The 14,725-nt window shown below is 33.0% G+C and overlaps 1 protein-coding gene across 1 annotated transcript in view; it reads left to right on the top strand.

The window, feature by feature from the left end:
- Nucleotides 1–14,725, top strand: part of LOC128220779 (CAP-Gly domain-containing linker protein 1-like) — a 47,875-nt gene that overhangs the window by 31,368 nt on the left and 1,782 nt on the right. Inside the window, exon 24 of the mRNA XM_052929305.1 lies at nt 378–417. Within this exon, the coding sequence (XP_052785265.1) occupies nt 378–417 (40 nt within the window). The remainder of the gene's footprint in view (nt 1–377; nt 418–14,725) is intronic.

Here is a 14,725-nt window from a genome sequence, read left to right as displayed (position 1 = left end):
TGTTAAAGTACATAATGACAGTCTTATTTAAAGATGAAAATGGCCAATATTACGACCAACGCACAAAGTACATGAATGATACATGTATACACAAACTTGTCTTTCCTTAAACCAATTCAAGTTATCCGAGTAATCGAGTACCTGAGTACTCGATTGAAAGATTGTCCAAGGATTCGAGTACCAATTTTACTACTCGTTGCCATCCCTACTTTTTACACACAAAAAAAAATATTGAATGTGAGAGCATATTACTTCGGAGTCTGTATGTCTGCAATTTGTAAATTGTCTCTTATTTATGTACATTTTGTATGTACCCATATTATACATATAATCATAAACACTATTTATATTAAAGTTTTTTTATATATTATTTACAGCATCAGCTATGGCGGTAAAAGAGGCAACAAGGAAGATGAGGTAAGATTTTTATTCTTATGTCCCCAAATAAATTATTAAATACATACCATACCATTCTATGTTGCAATAATCAGACATCAGCCCAGGTTATATAAAACGAGTTTGTATACATATTGGTCTGGACAATCCATGGGACTGGGCAGTAGCCTTTGGCGGGCACAGTTTTTGTGATATCGGCACCCAAAGAGTTTAAAGCTTGTCTGAATTTGGAAGAAAGAAACGTCATGGTGTTGTCATAGCCTTGGTGTATTTATTAATACCAGTATCTTCATCCTGCAGAATCTTTAATGTAGGAGCCCTATTACTAGAATGCATGTTTCACCTGTAACAATATGTATATATGTATATATGTATGTCACCCAGGCAATTAATTGTACATGTAGGGATTAGAAATTGGATAGTCATTTTTCACCAATGATCAGAGAGGTCATAAATTTTATAATCAACGTTTGAAATCATATGGTAGAACGTATGGATATTTTTTTAGCGCAATTATAAATAGTGACTAAGTAAATGTTACAGATGGATATAAATACAGTATGAATGCTTTTTTTGATAAATGAGGAACATTTTATTAGAATAATGGGCAAGATTTAGTAAATGCTTGACAAATTTATTCAGGAATTGTGCCAATGAGGGGTCATTATTTTTATTTATTTAAGGTCATTAAATATCAAAAACCAGCTGAGTACATCAAATATTTGTGTAAATACACAAGTAAACATTTTGCTCTAAAACATTTTTTATTAAAGAATTGTCTGTAAATTTGTATTAACATATGTCTTAACTGCAAATCCAACAGCTTAGAAGAATTTTACATTTTTAACATGGTAATATGTATAGCAGTTAAATGACTTGAGAAAGTTATTGAGGAATTATGAAGTTTTTTTTTATAAAACTGGGGCCTAATAAATGATAAACTAGAATTTTAGTATGTGCATGATGATAAACCCATGTGACAGGACTGTTTCTTTGTACTTACAATCCATGATATATATACAAATATTTTGCGGTATTCAAGATTTTTTTTTCTATTAGTGGATAAAGGGGGGGGGGGGGGTACACCAAGCACACCCCCTCGCTTATATCGTCCCAGTTTACTTTTTATGTCAATGACGGAAAAAAGGGTAATAAATGATGTGCTAAAAATGCACCATTTCAGACTAGGGGGAAGAACCCCAAAACCCCCTGCCAACATTTTAAACTTTTTAAATTGCTGATCCTCTGAGTTATACCCCCTCTAACGTCAAATCCTTGATCCGGCCCTGATTTCCATATTTGAAAACTCCTTAAGATAAATTATTTATTAAGTTTCAGTAAGCTGAAAGCAGAGTTCAATTAACTCTTATCATTCCATGGAGTATCATTTCAAGATGTTTTCACAAAACTGTGCTAATCCATTGAAGAACTTAATATCATATATCAAACCGAGGTGTTGTTTATCAACGTTACTTTGTTATCTGGAGATATGATAGAAATATAATTTAGCCATTTTTGTCCCTGATATCAGTTTTGAATAATGATTGTATCGGTGTATTGTGTTTCATATTACATTGATTGTAGTTTGTCTACCAAATCATGGTGATATGTCTTCCATAGCGATTATTATTTGTAACAATATTTTGATAGCTCGATACACCGTGAATGGTCCCTTAACCTTTGATGAATGGTTTCCAATATCTTGAAACTTAAGTAGATCTATTGACAGATACCTTTTATAATGCGGCATTCATAAGACGTAATCATGGGGCTTGCATGCATTTCCAAAATGGTCAACATTCCGATGTAGCCTACTTCTTTGTCAGACGGCATGCAAAAATCTATCGCTAATATTATGCAGTTGTTTTTTTATTTTGTAAGTGTTTTCATTTCAACTGGGAGTTTTAACTTAAAAAATGTTAAGTTTCAACCTTAACAAAATTGTTCAATGCATGGTATAAAATATGCAAATGAGCTAGATCCCTAAGGTGTAAGATATAATTATCTAAATGTAAGTCATACTTTTGTTCAGAAATTTTAAATATATAAAATGAACATTTATTTATTTAATGCTTAATATGTATAATGTTTACAATGCCTCAATATGTATATGATGTATGTTTTCATGTCTCTTTGTCATGTATTTGTAACATGAATTAAGTGGAATAAACTTGTTGACCTTTGCAGGTAAAGGTTACAACACTCAAAGCCTATACCTACAGGGTCAAGGCCATATTAATAGAGTGAATGCCATATATGACAGGGTCAAGGCCATACTAATAGTTGAGAGTGAATGCCATATATGACAGGGTCAAGGCCATATATAGTGAAAAATATGACAGGGTCAAGGCCATATATAAAATGAGAAATATAACAGGGTCAAGGCCATATATAACAGGATATATGTAACAGCAACATATAACAAGAAATATAACCGGGCCAATGTAATTTATAATCAGAAATATAATAGAGTTAAGGCCATATATAAACAGGGTCAAGACCAACAGGGTAAAGGCCATATATAACAGGATATATAACAGGGTCAAGGCCATATATGAAGAGAAATATAACAGGGTCAAGGCCATATATAACAGGATATTTAACACGGTTAAGGCTATATATGATGGGTCAAGGCCATTTATAATGGGATATATTACAAGGTCAAGGCCATATACAACAGGATATGTTACAGTGTTAAGGCCATTTATAATGGAATATATTACAAGGTCAAGGCCATATATAACAGGATCAATGCCATTTATAACAGTGTCAAGGCCATATATAACTGGGTAAGGGCCATATATAAACAGATCATGGTCTTATTTGACAGATCAAGGCCATATACAACATGATCAAGGCCAAATTTGACAGGGTCAAGGCCATATATAATAGCTTCAAGGCCTTAAATGATAGGGTCAAGGGCATAATTATAACAGGGTCAATGCCATATATAAAACAGGGTCAAGGCCATATATGACAGGGTCAAGGCCATATATAACAGGGTCAAGGCCATATATAACAGGGTCAATGCCATCATTAGCCTGTTAGTTCCAGACCATTTCTCACCTACATTTTTATAGTTTTTGCAATCTGAATTTTATATAAGAGCTAAGAAATTCTATGCAAGTAATGTATTTAAACTACTGCTTAAATGCCAATAAATGTTTCAATGTTATAACATATGCACATTCAATTACAATCAATCAATCAAGCTGAGATAGTCACTACAGCAGATTTCAACACTTTAATTTAAATATGTTTGATTTTATTCCTATTTAAATTTTGGGGTCAACGGTTGTTATACACAATCATGCACGTATAAAGAAAAACATCGGGATCTTAAGTTTGATATTAAATATTGATCTAGCATTAAGAATTTTTCTTGTATGCACGATATGCTTATTACAAATTTCAGAAGCACTAAAGAGACCATATAATTGGATTAATAAGGAGTTGTATCAATTAGATGTGTTAGACTGATTCATTATGCTGATAACTATTGATCCACGATATCAAAAAGACAAACTTTAATCCAGCCTGACAAGTTGCATTTAAGTATGATTTACTGTGAAGGACCAATAATATTTTTATGCTGTGAAGTGCCAATTTTAGATCATTCGTATTTTTTTTCCTATTTGATCCCCAAGTTTTGTTCTCGACTCGAGTGTAGATACAGAACACTGAAAGGTTTTTATCTTGATATAAGGAGAAGTATTTAATTTAAGGATAAGTGCTTCAATTTATGGCAATACAGTCAGAAATTTGATATTCCGTTTACAAATTTAAGAGCATTATTTTTGTTCTGGAGTGATAATGTCGCTAAATGAAATTAATGGATGTTAAGTTTCATAATGTAAGTACATTATTTTTATGCCCCCTTTTGAAAAAAGTGGGGTATATTGTTTTGCACATGTCGGTCGGTCGGTCGGTCGGTCTGTCTGTCGGTCGGTCGGAATACCAAATGGTTTCCGATCAATAACTTGAGAACGCTTTGACCGAGGGACCTCATACTTGGTATGTGTATTGGTCATCACCAGCAGATGAACCCTATTGATTTTGAGGTCAGTGGGTCAAAGGTCAAGGTCAGTGTGACCTTTACATGAAAAACGGTTTCCGATCAATAACTTGAGAACGCTTTGACCCAGGAACCTCATACTTGGTAGGTGTATTGGTCATGACCAGCAGATGAACCCTATTGATTTTGAGGTCAGTGGGTCAAAGGTCAAGGTCAGTGTGACCTTAACATGAAAAACGGTTTCCGATCAATAACTTGAGAACGCTTTGACCCAGGGACCTCATACTAGGTAGGCTTATTGGTCATGACCAGCAGATGAACCCTATTGATTTTGAGGTCAGTGGGTCAAAGGTCAAGGTCAGTGTGACTGTAAGCTGAAAAAAGGTTTTCTGATTGTCCATATTTTATTTAAGTGTCCAAATCCTACTAACAATTTGGCTCCCAAGGGGGCATAAATGTTTCACTAACATCTCTTGTTATCATTATTTCTGTTTAAAAAATTCATTGAACAATAGTCATTTTAACACATTAAATAAATATTTTGTTTGTAGATCTTCATCAGGATTTAACAAATCTCAGTTATTTTCTACATTATGGGCGCAGCCATTTTGAACTTTATAATAGAGAATTACAAGGCAGGACTTTGCCCAACATATTAATTGTGTTAAAATAACTATTATTGAATTACTTGACTAATTCCCTATGGATGACGACGAAGAAATTGTGAAATTTAAAAGTGTCTGGTACATAGATCAGAACTTAATGATTCTGTGGAACTATTATATACCTTATATGGTGATGTTTTTGATAGTGTATTAAATAATATATTCATTATTATTTGGAATTCAGATAGAAGTAATGTAATATTAAAATATTTATTGAATTACAAGGCCTCGAGCATCAATGCATTAATCTAATAATGGTGACACTGAAGTTATGCTAATATTTGGTATGAAAACAGAATATCATTTACAGTAAAACAGTGGTCGTTCGAACAGGCAGTCATCCAAGAACTGGCGAACAGTCGAGGCTTAGTCCCGACCATTATTCCTTCTGTTTTCATATAAAATATACTGACGCTGGATCGAAACCTAAATAAGTCGAGGAATCCAGCACTATTACTGGTCCCAAATACACAAATCATGCTCAAAACCTTATGATAACCTTGAGGTCATAATTTCATTATACCGAAAGCATGTTCCAAAAAAGACAAACAATTGCCAGGTGTTAAAATTTCTGCAAGTTGTAAAAATTGCAACAACAGATGAAAGGAAGTTTGATAAGGTGTGAAACCGATTATCACTGTTTATGCATGACCGCTATTACTTGATAAAGAGAATTTGAAAAAATAATTGTGAGAAGGTAATGATTACATTTAATTGTGAGAAATGTAAATCAGTTATATATGAATAAACCTACATACCATATTGTTCCTGGTCCAACATCTGAAACACTGAAATATATTGATATTATAATTTAACAGTTCCATGAGAAAGACAAGATGCGCCGATTATCCATCCTTGATTTTGATTTTGCAAAACTTAAATCTGAGTGATGCAATGACATGTACTGTCATATTCCAATGTTGCTGGATGAGAAAAAAAATTGTAAAAATAAACTTTGCAGTTTATCATGTTTTCATCTTTTACATTTTCACATTTAGTATAAGACAGCCTTTGAACATATGAGCCATTTCCACAATGCAAGATATAATTGGTGCCGAAATAAACAATCTGTATGATGACTTCAAACTTTGAAAATACATTGTATGACATTTCATAAGGGATTTAAATGGACACTTGGGTTGTTCGAAACATCGGATCACTCGAGGTTTTAGCTTGGGCCCTGGCGTCCTCGAGTTATCACACTTGTACTGACTAGTAACAATTCGCCCAGGGTAATGGAATTAAATGGAGTACATCATGAAACTACTGCTGACTTATATTTTGTCACCATCCCTTATTGTCGGACATAAAATATTCTCTTGTGTTTCACTTTATCTTAGGCAGACCATAAATTTCATGGTAATCAAAATATAAATGGCGTTTATGTATTACAACATCTTGATTCTATGTAAATCCATGCTACAATGAATAATATCTATGATATACTTGTGGTATGAATAATAAATATGACCGGAGGGCACGCATGGAAGATGTTTATGTGAGGCTTCAGCGGCCGAGTTACCAGCAACACAGTATGCCGATTACTAAGTCTTGTCTTTAAATTTTTAAGAAAATTGTGTTTGGTTACTAATGTTTTCTTTTTAAAGCTGGGCTGGTAAAATATAAGGAACCCTTCAGTCTGGCCAAAAATGACATTTGTGTGAACTTTATAGAAAAAAAACTCAATTTCTACCTTGTTTCAAATTTTAATAATTTACGAATTTTTTTCTGAATTTCATTGATTCCAACCCCCCAACTTAATGAAAAATATCGCTGATGGTTGATATCTTCTGTCTTATCATTCAATTAAATCCTTTTATTGTGTTTTACAGTGTTAAAATCTGGAGTTTTATTAAGCATTGTTCACTTTCATACCTCTAAAACTGTAAAAACCTTAGCTTAGTTATGTCAATATAATTATTACCAGCGATATTCAAATTATTGAGTATGTTTTTCATCAAATTTGTCACAAAGGCCTATTGACATGTAATAATAAATATCCAATTTATTACTTGTGATTTATTATAAGATAAGTATACAGGTAGATTTCATTAAAGATCTCTTTAAGGAATAATTGCCTCTTTATGACAAAATTCAGATCGACTTTATCGCGATTTCAATGTGGCATTATGTAAAGTAAGGTTGCTAAATTATTTTTCGTTAATTCTTTCCTCCACCTTTTAGCTTTCCTCTTTGGATTTGATAAGAGCTCAAAATGTTGATAATCGGTATCATAAAAACCTATTTTAGTCCCAGTGTTAGGCATGATAGTTTTTTTAAATGAAAATTTCAAAGAGGCTTAATAGTTAAATTTATAGCTCTCTGTAAAAAAATGTGGTATCATTATCTTTCAAAGAACTGACTCACACAGGGTCGGTATACACTTAATTCTTGAGTCTAAGTTTGAGACAGACAGACTCCAAAAAGCAAGATCTTACTTTTGTTTCAAAAAATGTTATTATGGGAGCAAAGACGGTAAATATTGCTGTATCTATATCACAAATAATCTGTTCTACAATTAGGGACACAACTTTTGTCAATGTTAGTTATGCACCAGTCAATTGTAACCACGGCCCCTCCAGGTCCGGGTGTATACCGGGGATAGCCGGGGAAAAGGGCTGTGTTTTTACCTTTCAGGTGTCCCCGCAGTGCCGGGTGAATGCGGTGGTTTTGTCTTTGCACAAAATATAGCGGGGAATGGGCCTTCTTAGGGTCCCTGGGGTGCAGGGACATTTGGCTGGAATTTTACCATCAGTTCGTCCCTGCATGGCGGGGATTTTACCCGGGGTTGGCTGGACCGTAAGTCAAAGTCCCCGCTATTCCCCGGACCTGGGGGGGCCGTGGTTACAATTGACTGGTGCATTACATTATAGATTTTTTGAAACAAGAACTCAGTTTTCTGAGTATGAAACTTAGACTCAAGACATTAATGAATGCTGACTTTGGTCAGAGAGTATAATATTATGTGAGTTAAGTTTTCTGAGTCTGAAACTTAGATTCAGGACGTGAATGCTGACTTTGGTCATGTGAGCTATTTGGGTGGGTTAGTTTAATTGGAATTGGTAGCGTGTTTGACTTAATTGCAGGCTAGGGGGCCCTGGCTTGGGTTTGATCACCAGACTGGCCTCATCATTTTTGAGCCTTTGATATATATTTGCTTCTTCATTAGTCTGCACATTTGTAAGTCCATCCATCCTTTCAGGGTTATTTCTAAACAACCAATGGCGCCAATAAAAAGTGATTGTTTGATATGCAAGTCTCTGTGTTATAATGTTGTTTTACCAATAAGGGCTAATGATATGCAAGTCACTTTAAAGTGGGTGTACATAATAAAGGCACTAGCTCTGTACAAATATATTTAAAATGATTTTGAATACATATTCAAACAATTGAGATTGATTTTTACGAAGCTGTGGTCATTTATAAGCCATCAATTTCAAAATTTGCATATGATTTGCATAAAATATTGCATTATAATGATGGAATTTGATGCACAAAATTAAGTCAAATTTGCATTTGTACTGTAAAAACATTGATATTGCTCTTCAAATGCCACTTACAAATTTGGTTTTCATTATTTAACTTAGTAAATTTTGCTTTATCAACTTTCATAGAAAAGTTTGATATAATACTGTAAATGAATGTATTGTAAATTTTATTAAAAGGGATTTAGTGTCTTTATTTTAATATTAAAGTTGGATATTAATTGATATTTCACCAAATTGCATGCACGCAGCGACAAATGAAACCAAATTGTAACTTATAATTAATCTTAGTGATATTGATGAGAAGTGAATGTTGCAGCTTATAAGCCTCTACACAGACCAGGCAATGGTTGTAATAGGATATGGACCGATTCAATAAAAATCTTGGTCAATCTTAGTCGTAAATTACAACTATCTCTAAGTGCCATATTTTGTTATATTGCTACATATTTGTGCGACATTGAACTTAAGCCAGTATAAAAATGAAGATCCTTTCATGAAAATTAGGCCTAGAGGGCTAATTATTGTAGAATATAATGTGTGAAATTATGTAATGTACATTACAAATATTTGAGGGGATATTTTAATTTCCTGTTTCCAAGTTATAGACATGAAGTAAGATTTTAATGATTAAGAATGGGCATATGGGAAGTGAGCATATTTCAGGTCATCTATTTGACTCAGAATACAACCTCATTGGCTGACACATTATAAACACAAAATCTGAAGCAGGGAGTGTGTATCGGATGATTGGCAGTAGCGGGACCTTTATACACCCGCTAAAGGAGAAATTCTTATAATAATTAAGCGTAGTGTTATTGATAATAAATGCCTATCAGCAATTTCAATGGCTGAGAATGAAGGTTGTATTTTAACAGACGTTTTATAAGGCATGTGCGTACAGATATATCTGTATCAATTTCCCTGTTAATTCTTCATAGGAAATTATTGAGTGAAAAATGAAAAAAACGTACTCAGGTTTTAAAACTGTGTTCAAACAATTACATGAGCAGTAAAAGTTCATTTTATTATGAAACGCACAGGACAAATATTACAGTGCCTTTCTGAGACTTGTCATTTGTTATTTGTTTCTGTAAATAGGTAAACACTCAGAGGAGGCAGAATGGCCATTATTCTATAATTGATTAATTGTAGCTAAATGGGAAATATTATTAAACGCAAATTCTTAGGCAAACCTTTTACCACTGCCAATTCAAAATGGATTATGTGTCATAAACGGGTGTTAAAAACAGCTTTGTAAGTTTGATTATAAATTTGTTGAAGGTGACAGGAGCACGGTTTGATAATTTGAAATATTTTTTGTCGAAACTATTTCTTGTTTTAAACTGTCATGCCAGGACTAAATTTAAAGTTTGCTTTTCAACAAGGTTTGTTTAAAGAATGTTTTTGTCATAACTTTTCAAGCTGAGATGCTTTACATGGTATTAATCATTCTTTGCCTCATGGAAAGGTGAAGGAATTCGGATATAGCGATTTTGAATTACGGAATTATTATACCAGGAGGCAATTAGTATACAAAGGGCAAGTACTCATTTCAGGATTTAGAGCCAACAAATTATCTCCCTTTAATGCATTTTCAACAGTCAATCGGAATACCTCGGCAATTTTTATCGAAAACTTAAACCTGGGATGTACAATATATATGGACAGTACAATGTCAGAATTCTTTACATTTAACAATGCAAGTAGATGATGGGTAGTAATTAAAAAAAAGAAGTTAAAACTAAGGATTTTACTCTTAGGAATATTAATTAATTTTGCAATAATACAGTACTTCACTAGGAATTAATTTAAATTTAGTTATACAAAATACATGGTAAAACACTACAATTAATTAATACTTTTATTTAAAATTACTTCTAACTGATGTACCGGCATACATCCAAGGTTGTTAGGCGAGGTGTTCGGAATTTTCAATGCATGCATGTTGTGATTATTTGAGAGAATTAAAAGCAATTCCTTTATGTTATATTTAATGAATAACACAAACTCAGAAAATCTGTAATATTTAAAAGAAAAGTGTATACAGAGAACATTGGTGGATCATGTTAAAAAAAGCTTTTAACTATTCAAGAACCATAACTCATTTTATCTATAATGGTCACCCCCAGGACTGTATGAAATACTTTGCTTTAAATGGTCACATCCATGGTTCTTCCGATAATATCAGTTTGCGTTATATCTCTGAATCAAGCAAAAGAATAGTTTTAAAGATTTTCAATAAGGATGGCCGAAGCTTTAGCATTGACACTAGTGATTTAACGGTGGGAACTTGTCAATTACCCTATTGTCTGTGAATTCTTGTTGATGTAATAATGACAAACCATAAAATGTCAGTAATTTTATCTTCTTATAGTCTTATAAACAGTTCATGTATCTGTAAAGGAATAAGGCATGTTTGTTTTGATTCCTTTCCCTTATGTTTCATAACATGGAATTTATTTTAAGTTTAATTTCCGAATGTGAAATACAGTTGAATTAACCCTGTTTGCGCGAACTGGTTAAATGGCTCGAATTCCTCCTTGGCTTGAACTGGATGTTAAGGACCCATTTCTTTATACTGAAGGTAAGAATTCCTGCTTGGCTCAAAATCCCTGGGAGTTCAAGCCAACAGGGTTTCATTGTAGTTGAAAATTCTGTTTAATTCTGGCTCTGACTCGGGAACTGTTTGAGTTAATTTGAGTTAAGGATTTTCATTGTCAAAATTTTAAAGTTGTAGGCACTTTGAATCCTTTGAAACTGGCCATAATTATGCTACAGTTCCATTGTATATTATGTTTGTAAAGCTGGTTTCAGTTGGTATAGGTAGGAATTTATTTTTGGATTGTATTTATTGTCACATGCAAATATAATTATAATTGTATAGCTCATAAGTTTATTTTAAGTTTTATATTACCATAACATTTTATTCCGATTGCCTAAATAATGTAGCCATATTTGTTGGCCTTGTAGGTATTTTGACTTTTATGATACTTGGCAAATATTGATACTGTTGTGTTAATATATTTACTTACCAGCTGAACCACACATAGAAATCACTTTAAGTGTATTTAAATGATTTTAAATAAACGCTTAAAAATAACCTTAGACCCCTAGAAAGTTGGGCTGCTTTTGAGCGACTTGGTATTATGTTATATTTTTAGCTGGTCTGTTTTAAACTAAAGTTGTGATAATGTCAATGGCTTGACATTATAATAAGTGTGTGCTTATGTTGAAAAAAATGTTAACTTGGGCATAACTTAAATTTCTCTCAAGATATTATAATGCCAGGCTGCTGACTTAATAACCCTAAACCTAACTCTAGCAAAAACTAGATAATAAATATCTTAATGTTTGGCACTAATGTTCCTATACTAGACAGCCCGTGCAAGGAAACCAGTTAGGACTTAGTGAAACTTTTGAGAACATTTTTACATTAGAAGTTTTTAGAATAATTATGGCAACCCCATTGTTAGAGACATTATAGAATGTTAAATTAGTATTCCTTCTACCAGTAGCAACATGCAAAAAGTACAAGTTACTTTAAGCAAATCTCTTAGCAACCAAAACACCTCGGCCAATTATCCAACAGAATAATACGGGTCTTTCAAAATTATAAAACCATCATGGCTGCACCACTATTAAAAACTTATTTTATGTGTTTTCAATTGACATATTTAATGTTTTAGAGAGGAGTAGTAGTGATCGAAGATGTTTTTTGTTTTAATTTGAGTCTTATTTCAAGTTTCTCCAAAGCGTAATTAAGACATAAATTTAAATTACCATTCCAGTACATTTTTTATGTTATCGAATGGGTCTACTTAGCATACTGATAAATGAGCTAATTGCAGGCTGCCTCATCACATTTTTGTTTATCTTGTAGCCTTTTTATGAGGTCTATCCCGAAGCTTGCCGGAGATGGCCAAGTAGTTCAAGAATGATCTCTTAACTGTGGCTTTAAAGATGCACTTTTACACCCAACGAAGGTTTACCACATTTAGTACATTTTATAATTATTGTTTTGAAATACCAAAAAGAATGAATAAATGGCGAAAGCAATGGTTCTTATAAAGGATACTGATTTTAATTTGAAAGAAAGGTGCAGAAAACACGGTATTTCTACCTTATGAGACTATAGTAGATCGTAGTAAATCTTTAAGCACTCACCAATCATTTAATATGTTTGCGTTTTCAGCATTATTTGAAATGAAATGTCTTGCTATTTAAATAAATTTGAAATGGAGATGATGGCTGTTTTCCCTGTAATTAAAGACAAAGTCAAAAGGCTTTTAATGGTAAATTGAGGCCAGCGCTGGCCATGTATTTGTTTAGTAATTTTAAACATTATTTACCCTTTGTCTAAATAGTCCCCTAGATAGCTGTCTGCCTTTTTTGTTTAAATATTAGCAGAATTGATCTACATAGCAATTTACAATTTATTGGATTTATGGAATGGTCAGAATCGGAATTTTGTGGACAGTTTAGTATTTAAATCATCTTTTGATCTCTTTGATGTATTTTCATCATAAAGTGTTTTAAATACTTGTTTTCAGTCTTATGACAATTATTGGCACCATTAAATTGAACAAGGATGCATGTAAATGTGATGATATAATATAATATAAGGGAATATTTATTTTAAGATCGTAACAGAGTTTTAGTTTAGCTTATGGACTATACTTAAAGCGAGTCTGAGATGGTAACATAGCTTTAGTTGAGCTGAGGGAGCATGCTTGAAATGAGTCTAAGATTGTCATACAGTTTGTTCAAGAGCTTGGGAGGCTATGCTTGAAATGAGTCTAAGAAAGGTTGTCACGAAGGTAAAGTTGAGCTTAGAGAGCATGCTTGAAATGCGTCTAACGGACTATTCAAAAAGTGAGTCTAATATGATCACACAGTTTTAGTTGATCTTACGGACTATTCAAAATGTGAGTCTAAGATGGTCACGCAGTTTTAGTTGATCTTACGGACTATTCAAAATGCGAGTCTAAGATCGTCACACAGTTTTAGTTGATCTTACGGACTATTCAAAATGTGAGTCTAAGATGGTCACGCAGTTTTCGTTGATCTTACGGACTATTCAAAATGTGAGTCTAAGATGGTCACGCAGTTTTAGTTGATCTTACGGACTATTCAAAATGTGAGTCTAAGATGGTCACGCAGTTTTAGTTGATCTTACGGACTATTCAAAATGTGAGTCTAAGATGGTCACACAGTTTTAGTTGATCTTACAGACTATTCAAAAAGTGAGTCTAAGATGGTCACACAGTTTTAGTTGATCTTACGGACTATTCAAAAAGTGAGTCTAAGATCGTCACACAGTTTTAGTTGATCTTACTCACTATTCAAAATGTGAGTCTAAGATGGTCACACAGTTTTAGTTGATCTTACGGACTATTCAAAATGTGAGTCTAAGATGGTCACACAGTTTTAGTTGATCTTACTCACTATTCAAAATGTGAGTCTAAGATGGTCACACAGTTTTAGTTGATCTTACGGACTATTCAAAAAGTGAGTCTAAGATCGTCACACACTGTTTCTACTGCTGGTAGTGGCAGGCGTTATCTTATCATTGATCCTTAGATTGTATGGTTGCTTTTTCAAATTTATATTTCTTTGTAGGAATAATGTCTAATTTGAATGTAATTTTTGTATTTGTCAGTTTAAATATTATTGAATTTATTTGATTTTGCAAGCAACCCCTTTATTTTAATTTGTAACAAGTACTTCTAAAAGTATTAAACTTAAATTAATTTTCTTACCATATTTAGTCATTATATTGATGCATGCACATTGAGAAATAATAGCGCCCCTTACAATGTTACCCTATATTGATATATATTTCTGGCAAAAACCCATTGCTTGAATCTCGTTAGGTTAACAGAAATTCAACAGTCTGAAATGAATGTTTTTGCACCATGCAAGCACCATTGAAGATGATCACAATATGTGATAAGACAGTGTTAATTCAATGGTGACGATCAGATCTTCGGCATTGATTTGTTGCATTAACTGACACAATTATTTCTTCCAATTAATTGCCGTTGAAGTCCTGTATATTGATTACAGTTCTATCTGAATTTCTGTTAGCCATTTCATATTTTTAAGCTGATGAACATGCCATTTACATAATAGAAACAAGACTGATGGAATTGATTATGGTT

This window comes from Mya arenaria, chromosome 15 (assembly GCF_026914265.1).
Source record: "Mya arenaria isolate MELC-2E11 chromosome 15, ASM2691426v1".
NCBI lineage: Eukaryota > Metazoa > Mollusca > Bivalvia > Myida > Myidae > Mya > Mya arenaria.
Note: the sequence above shows the minus strand (reverse complement) of the source record. Positions and strands in the feature narration are given on the sequence as shown.